We start from the raw sequence: 9508 nt of genomic DNA on the forward strand, positions 1-9508 counted from the left end.
TTTTTTAATATCAAAAAATACTTAATTTCACTTTTTTTCATCTCTTTTGTGCATTTTAGTGCTGGTAATTTAGTGCAGCCTCTTTGTAGGCACTCCCTGCCTACAAGCATGCACTCCAGCAATGACTTTTCGTTGTCCATGTCAACAGCAAGAGAAGGTGCTGCAAAAAAGACCCTCCCAGTCTGCAGAGGAGAAAGATTAGGAATTGGACCTGATTTGTCATGTGAAAGCCATTTCAGGTAAGTATTTGAGAGCTTTAGTTAATCCAATTCTGTCAAATTGTTGTTTGTAAATGACAGCCTCGAGCTATAACACTCCCCACCCCCCCTTTATAATTACTCAATATAATGGTCTAAGAATCTTTATTAAATAGGTGGCTTACACTGCAGGGTTGTGCAAAGGTACCAACGGTCCAGGCAGGAGGCCACCACATGGTCATATACAGGGGCGGACTGACAACTCATGGGGCCCCTGGGCAATAGGGGATCATGGGGCCCCTGTGTCCTTCCCACACTCAAAAAAGCCTATAAAAAAGGTACCAGGGGCATTTCATGGGGCCCCCTAATGCCCGAGTGCCCGAGTGCTCGAATGGTCAGTCCGCCCCTGGTCATATAATCTCATCCAAGTGTGGGGGCCCTCTGGGTGCTCAGGAAGATAACTAAATGTCTGTATATGTACCTCACCTTCTGATGCCTGTTATTTCACCTTTTTTTTAACTGAATGGTTATCGTGTATCCCTTATACAGCAACATGGAAATAGATAGTTTATTTTAATTTGGATATAGTATTAATATTCTTATTTATCTATAGCATGCAGTTTTCATTATGTTCTCATTACTTTTGATCTTAATTCTTTATATTATGTTAGCCAGCAGTGGCTCCCTGCAGAAAGTTTTATACTATGTGTGATTAGTGCTAGAGGCAAGAACAAATCGGAAACTGTTTTAAATTGGATCTCAGCACTGAAACAAGTTAATTAGCAACATTTTACCACAATGATATGTATACATGAGTAACATATTTTATAAAAAAGTATTGCATTTGTTAGATATATATGCAGTGGGGACAGAGCAACTGTTGCATCCAGGGGCGGACTGACAACTCATGGGGCCCTCAGGCAATAGAAAATCATGGGGCCCCTGTGTGCTTGCCCACACTTAAACCACACCCAAAAAAGCCTATGAAAGGTACCAGGGGCATCTCATGGTGCCCCCTAATGACCCCGGTTCCTCGGACAGTGCCCGAGTGGCTAAATGGTCAGTCCGCCCCTGGTTGTATCTCACCAATATTGGCCCAACTGTAGCAGGAACCTGGAAAATTCCAGAGCTCCAGACACCATGAACATGCTGCAATTGCAGTACCATTTGTATTAAAGCGGAGCTCCACCAAAAAGAGGAAGTTCTGATTTAAGGACTGCTCTCTCGCTCCCAATTAGGGATTGGCACCTTTGGGGGGCGGGGGGGAGCAGGTACCCAAATTTGACAGGTACCCACTCCCACTTCCGGTCCGATCGCCTAGGCAATCGGAAACGGAAGGTGTCCTCCCTCCCTGTAGTCTTTTGGGACACGTGACAGGTCTCAGAAAACTACATGACCATTCATGAAGCCCAGCGCTACTCGCGCATGCGCAGTAGGCACCCGGCTGTGAAGCCACAAGCAGTCACAATCGGGTGCCCACACTGAAGATGCCGGCCTCCAGGAATACAGGACGGCCGGTGAAACACCGCAGGACTGAGGGACAGGTAAAGTGGCTGTTTTTTAAAAGTCAGCAGCTACAGTTTTTGTAGCTGCTGACTTTTATTTTTTGACAGGGTGAGTGGAACTCCGCTTTAAGCATTATACAAGAGAAAACGTAGAGTTGTCGATCATTGTAACTAATCAAGTTTTATCTTTCAAGGAAAAACAGTCACCTACCTCCTGTGAAGAAGCACCCACACTTTCTCTGTATTGTTTTTTTTTTTACAAATTAGTGTTCCAAAGTCATAGGGGACACTTATGATATCAAAAGGGAAGTTTCAACAAGGACCTCCACCTCCATAGACCTGACACAGACTGCTATGCAAGTGGGTCTGCCACTGATGTGAGTATGTACATTTTATTTCCCTACATTCTTCTACAAGAGATATTGTTACACTTATTGACTTGTCAATGGCTAGAAAGTTAGGCTACAGACATGAAATAATTGTCACCTTATATAGTCAGTTGTCTATAAGCCTTATCTTCTTCTTATCATAATATCTGTATCTAGCCTTAAAGTGTTACTAAACCCACAACAGTAAAATCAGTCTGTATATGCAGTAAAGCATGCTTGTTATACTCACTGCGCAGCTTAAGGGGTTAATCCTCTGCATTGTGTAAAAAGGCTGTTTGATCCTGACTCCTCTGATCCTCCCCTTATTCTACTATCCCCAATCCATCTGCTGATAGTACAAAGCCCTAGGAGACATTCTGAACATGCTCAGTTTAGTGTGTATTGCTAGAGAGTTTTTTCTTTCTTTGGGAGAGTTCATGTGATCAGCACAGGGCCAATCAGCACTGTCCAGACCAGGGGCGGACTGACCATTTGGAAACTCGGGGGCACTGCCCGAGGGCCCAGGGTCAGTAGGGGGCCCCATGAGATGCCCCTGATACCTTTTTCATAGGCTTTTTTGAGTTTGGGCAAGGACACAGGGGCCCCATGATCCCCTATTGCCCGGGGGCCCCATGAGTTGTCAGTCCGCCCCTGGTCCAGACAGAGGGTCAGGGGTTATGCAGCCTCACAGAACAGTCAGAGAATACTGAATACTTCTCATACAAGCTTTAACCAGTGCTCAGCTGGACATTGATAGAAGTCACAAGACTGCTATATACTGCTGAAGAGAAAAGATATCTAACAGTTTATATTTACTAAAATAATTGCATTTCCATGTTCTGTGTACTGTGGTAGACCAGATATAGTGAATGCCAGTCCCTGGGTTTAGTAACACTTTAAGTGAGCCATAGATGATGCAGTTTTCTTTCCTGTACTACAGGTTGCAGGAAAGAAAATTGCATGATTCCCCTATCAAGACAGTCAGTGATCAATGGATCAATGGATAGACTTCAGTACAACCAGCCTGCCCAAATATGGATCGAATCTCATCCGGTCCTCACTGAACGGGCTACCATTTGATCCATCTATGGCTGGATTTACACCTAACCAGAGGCTATTTACAGAATTCTGAACACTTTTCTGATTACCATTACAAGATCAATTTACAAATTGCTTATCTTGTAACTGGTGGGAGCTGCCTTTGCAGAAAAACAGATAGGGGGTGATTTACTAAAGGCAAATAGACTATGCACTTTGTCAGATCAGTTGCTCTCATTTTCCCCCAGAGCTTAGTGAATATGGTGAAGCTTCCCTTTGTAATGAATATTTAATCAGGTGTAAGGAAAATTAAACAATTTTGCTGCACTTGATTGGATGATAGAAATCAGCAGACCTTTACCACATTCACCAAGTTGTGAGGCAAATGAGTGCAACTGCCTATTTGCCTTTACTAAATCAACCCCATAGTATAACAAAAAATGCTGTCCGTAGCAAAACCGCTGTTTCATTAAGAAAGGTGATTAGTCTGTTCCATTTCTGGTGATAACAATCACATACCAATACGCAATAACTGTGTAGCAGCACTAATGGTATACCCCTATAGGCAAAATGGCACAGTGTCACACAAATTACTAGAAATTAGCTTTGGCTTCAGCTCAACTGTGAGCTTGACCCAAAACCAGGAGCAGACTGACTACTCATGGGGCCCCCGGCAATAGGGGATCATGGGGCCCCTGTGTCCTTGCCCAAACTCAGAAAAGCCTATGAAAAAGGTACCACCTGTTTGCAGTTCAGCGAAAGGCCAACAAACTGGTCATATTTGGCCTATTCACCCACTTTTTTCCCAGCTGCTGTTTTTAAACAAACCAGTTGGGAATCACAAACAATATCATTGACAATATACTGTATGATCAATGAAGTCCCTAGGATCCCCAGCGCTGTAATTTACATCCCAGCAGCGCCAAGAATTCTGTCATTTGGTACTGTATTGTAGTCATGCATCAGGTCGTAGTGATGGTGGGGCAACATGTTCATGCAGCAGGCCATCGTGTTGATCGCTGCTGGATTTACATACATGGACAACATGATTGACAATGGATTTACATCCAGAGACATGTCTAGAAAAGGGTCTGGTATGAGTTTTAAGGGTTGTTCCACAACTTCATGTTCAGTTTTAAGACACCCCCAAGCACGCAATGTAAAGGATTTTTAATGTAGAGTTTATCTTCAATGTTGCTCTTTAACCACTAGCCTACAGGGCACTTATACCCCCTTCCTGCCCAGCGTGACAGCTCGAGAGTAGAGAAATGCCGATAACCGGCATTTCCCTGTTTACATGTGATCAGCTGTGATTGGACACAGTTGATCACATGACCGAGCCGACATCTTCGGTTCTTTCCATGATCGGTGATCCCCTGTGTCCGAGGGACGCAGAGCACCGCCGATCGCCGCACTGCGCGCTCCCTGAGCCGCGTATGCGCAGTGAGAATGGCAGGACGTCATATGACATCCTATCAGAACGAGAGAACCACCTTGCGTCCATCATTGGACTATATGGTGGGCGGGAGGTGGTTAAGCTGCATTAAAAGACCCTCTGCTAAATGTATTTATTTTTTGTTTGTTTACATTGGTACATGTCCTCCATGGTACTGCCCTTTTATAACAAAATCATTTAAATTAGCACTGAAAAAGCTCTAAATAATACAAGATTCGCCTCCCAAAGACATCAATAGGACTCAGTGCTATGTTAAGGCTCCATGTACACTGCAGCTGCTAAACTCACGTTTAGGAGCTTTTCTGCATTTTTTCAGCAGCCCCTGAACTCTCCCTAATGTTTTCCTATGTGTTTATGTCAGGGCTTAAAATTTCGAGTCTAGACCTACTAGCCAGGCACAAACCTTACTCTCCACCAGTTGCCCCACCCAACCTTGCCCAGGTCCGCCTCCAACCCCACCCCTGGCCTGTCCCCCCAACCCCGCCCCCAGCCCTGCCCCCCAACCACGCCCCCTTAAAGTTTATGAAATTACATTTTTCTTTAGAATAAAGACTCCAAAATATAAAAAAACTGCAATTATAACATAGCTTTATTATGTCAATTTAAACATAACAGCAATAGCTTAATAGCAATAGGGTGCAATCAAAATATCAAGTTTTACAGCTTTAAACCTGTAGTAAACATTTTGTATTTTTTTTGTTTATCTCCTGCATCTTTAAAAAGAGTAAATAGTTAATAGTAACTCGATTTGATGCACTAGAGGTCAGAGAATTAAGGTAACGTTCTTAAAAATGAGGAATTTTCATCAAAATTTTACTAGTGTATGGCCAGATTGGGTCTCCTGTGGCTTATTAAGGGAGCAAAAAATCCTGAGTCTCCCCCTCCCCTCCAATCTCAGCAAGCTGCAGTGAACAACCGACACAACCAATTGCCATGGAGGCCAATCCATTAACTCAATTGCCGTCCGATTTGGTAGTTCTGAGCTGGGCCCGATGGGTTCCGAATAATACTTTTATTACTAAATATGAAAACAAAAGAATAGAGGGAAATTTCCAGGGTGTTCTATGTGTACAATAATGGACGGCACCGGTCATGTCTGGGACATGGCACTCTGAAGAAAGCCGGAGCTGGGAGACAGCCTGACCAGCACTGACTGTGATACGAGCAGCAAGAGGATAGAAATGAAGATCCTTTAGAATCCATAGGACTCATGTCTGAACTTCTAGGGGTGCTGTCACCCCCGAGCACAGGTCACCCCCAGGATCTCACCCTCCATGTACTGTGAGCGCCCCATACTGAGCCCAGGAATGGTAACTTTCATCTCAACGACCTGAAATCCTAATGCGTGACCGATCGAGATGTCCCGGCCCCTACTGCACATGCGCGGGATCTTGGGGTCATGCATGTGCAGTAGGGACCAAGAAAATCCTGATCCAACTGCGCATGCACGGGATCGCAGGTGCAGCCGCTCTTGCCGCTCGCCACACAGGAATTTCTCCTCGCATTTGCCGAGCGGCTTTTTCAAGCCCTGGTCTATGTACACATAGTCATTTATAGTCATTTACAGGCAGTTGAGTTTACAGTCATTTTTTTGAACGCACCAAACTTGCGTTCAGGAGTAGATTTTATCAGTGTTTCAAACGGCAAACGCTTGCAAATGTGTGTAAACGTGGCTAAGCGTGGCTAACCGCGTTTATAAGCGTTTTCCGTTGGAAATTTTTTTTAACTCTTCCACTTCCAGATGCTGTCTAGAGCCTTTTTTTATCATGAAAAATTCATGCAAAGCGTTTTCCCGGTACTCAAACGGACCTGGTACACCATACTTTGAGGTTTCGCATGAAAGAAAATATGTTAGACACTGCTGCAATAATTTCTGCACAGAGATGAGCTGGAACACATCCAAACACCACAAAACAAAAGACTAATCTCAACAAATACTGCTCTCTCTGCTTCTGCTCTCTCTATTTCTCTTAAAATGTCGGAAAAAGTTAATTTTTTACTGTTTTTCAGTGCATTCTGGGCATTTGGGAAGATCTTCTGAGGTTATCTTTAAAAAACGCTTCTAAACACAAACGCTCATAAACGCGGTGTGCAAACGTGGCTAAAGAGATGTTTTTTAATCTATGTTTTCCAGCAGTCAGTTTCCATCGTTCAGAAGTGTTTTCCAAACATCCCGTGTACATGGAGCCTAAGGGTTTATGGACTTCCCGCCAGGTTCATCAAATGTCAAGTGAACCAAGCTTTGCAGAATTTGCTCATCCCTACCAATTACCATTGTTCTTCTATTTCATTTAGAAGTTGACTAAGTTATTAACATAATTTCATCAGAAATATAGTAAACTATGACTTAAAGCAAGCTAAATATTCATGTCTGAATTGAAAGTAGCACTGCAGGGCATGTGATAACCAGGAATGACCTCAGGTGTGTTCAGATCCTAGTCTGCCAGGAAGCTGTCACTGTACATAAACAACAGAGGCATTCCCTGCCCAGCAGCATGATAGGCCCAGTACTGGTGACATCTTCCTGAACGAGGTTCCGAATGCACAAAAACTCATCACTAAACTCCAGAGAGCACAACAATGGGCCTGGTAGAAATGGTGATGGATGTTCTCTGCTATGTGTGCAATGACCTCAAAATACAGGCATTGAATATTGCATCAAAATTGTATTACAATTCTGGAAGATTGTGTATTTATTGTACCTGTACTTCTGCAAGATCCAAAAGAATTTGAATACCGATTGTTTGCAACAACTTCTGAATCATTCATATCAGTCACTATGTTTGGACAAACATCCGAATCCTTAAAACAGATGCAAGAAAAAACAAACAAATATAGATGGTTATTTGAAAAAAAAAAAAAAAAGGCAGATTGTAAGAAGGACATCGTTAATATTTATTGTTCTAAAGTGGCCATTTTACCGTTTTAAACAATGGATTTTAATGGATGTATTTAAGGTGCTTTAACTTATACATATAGTATAGAAACAATATTATAACAGACTATATATAGATAGATAGATAGATAGATAGATAGATAGATAGATAGATAGTGCTCAGCATAAATGAGTACATTTCTCAGAAAACCTTTACTTTCATTTTGAGAATCAACATTTTCTATGGGACACTATACTACAAAATACTCCCGCAAATGCCGACCATTGATTGCAAACAAGATTTGTTAATTTTCACACACAAAAAAGTATTTTTCCTAACAAATTCATTCAAGACCATGTCAATAACCAAATGAATACACCCCAATGAAAGTCTGAGGAGCAAAGCTAAATTTTAGACAACAAAATCCTAATTAACAAGAATTCAACTACAGGTGAGTCTAATTATTCATTGAAAAGGTGTCCAGCAGACAGTTGATTATAAAAGGGCGATACTTAGCAAAGAAAACCCCTTTCCATTTCATGCTGTCAGCAATGGCACCACATGGAAGAGAAATGTCAAAAGGCCTGAGAAAGAAAATAATTTCTTTACACAAGAAAGGTGAAGGCTACAAGAAGATCAGCAAAGCTTTACTTATCAGTCAGAATACTGTAGCAAAAGTGATACAAAAATTTAACAAAGATGGAACTGCAACCATCTCACACAGACATCCAGGCCGTCCATGGAAGTTAACACCGCAACAAGAGCATCTTCTGATGAGAAGGGTTGAAGAAAATCATTATGCAAGTTCACTGCAGTTAGCTAAAGAAGTAGAAAACCAAACTGGGGTGATGGTTTCCCTTGACACAATATGGCGTACACTGCAGAGGAATAGCATGCATGGTGTCATCCACGAAGGAAGCCTCTCCTAAAGCTTACGCACAAAACGCACTTTTCAACATGCTGTATTTGTATGTGCCTACAGATTAAAGTGAAATTTCAATTTGACACATAAAATGTACATGGTGTATTCATTTTCATAATCTAAATGATAAAACCTGAAGATTTTTCACATGGAAAAAAGTAAGTACACCCCTACATCTATCTCAACTTCATATCCATAAAATTAGATTCTGGTATCCCAGATTAGGTGCCAATCATTAGGGAGTATACAGGTGGATACTGTCTTATTTAACCCCTTCACACCTAAGGGTAAAACAAATCTTAACTGCTTCCCAACCGTGCTTTAGCTGAAAGACGGCTACAGCGCGGTTGTCCAGTTTTTTCTATTATCAAAGGAAAACTGGCCCAAATAGTAAAAAAAATCATTTTTTTTTAAATTTCTGTGTGTATCTTGTTGCTACCATAACCTACCACCAAAGAACAACCCAAAATAAATTTTCCAGCTCTTAACGATCGGAGAGATACCATATATGTGTATGTTATTTGTTGTTTGTACCCACAGTACAGCCCAGAAACAATAGTGCCCATTTTTTTTTCTGTTTGCCTAAAACACACTGACACTGACACTTATTGACACTGATACCAATTATAAAAAAAAAAGTCCTAACCTTTGACCCAAACACTAAGCCTGGCACTGAACTAGATCAAACCTCGATCTGGGTATTTTTTCTTTATTTTTTAATAAACAGTTGTTTTTTTTTCTCTATACAAGAGAGAGAGAGAGAGAGAGAGAGAGAGAGAGAGAGAGAGAGAGAGAGAGAGAGAGAGAGAGAGAGAGATACATTGTATCTCTCTCTCTCTCATTCAGAGAGAAAAAAAAAACAAGGAAGGCAGGCTTCACAGTGACTGATCACTGTGATAGCCAATCAGAGGCTATCACTGCGATCATGTGACCCAAAATTGGGAGTCCCAGGTTCCGACCATTAGAACGAGACCCAGGGCTCTCAGTGACACCCCGGTCTTTGTACTGGGAGCTCGCTGTGTGGCACTCTCCCAGCACAAATACAGGTATGCAAATATGCGGCCCCACAGAAAAAAGCCCAGTTCTGTGAGGCCGCATATTTGTGTGACGTCGGCGTCAAGGAGTTAAACCCCAGATATCTAGGGT

At 42.1% G+C, this 9508-nt stretch overlaps 1 protein-coding gene across 1 annotated transcript in view; it reads right to left on the reverse strand.

Annotated features, from left to right (window-relative positions):
- The window catches only part of MYO3B (myosin IIIB), a 463809-nt gene that overhangs the window by 96313 nt on the left and 357988 nt on the right, over nucleotides 1-9508 (reverse strand). Inside the window, exon 30 of the mRNA XM_089690537.1 lies at nucleotides 7267-7366. Coding sequence (XP_089546663.1) covers nucleotides 7267-7366 — 100 coding nt within the window. The remainder of the gene's footprint in view (nucleotides 1-7266; nucleotides 7367-9508) is intronic.

This window comes from Staurois parvus, unplaced genomic scaffold (assembly GCF_062004578.1).
Source record: "Staurois parvus isolate SC_StPar_1 unplaced genomic scaffold, SC_StPar_1.0 ptg000530l, whole genome shotgun sequence".
Lineage (NCBI taxonomy): Eukaryota > Metazoa > Chordata > Amphibia > Anura > Ranidae > Staurois > Staurois parvus.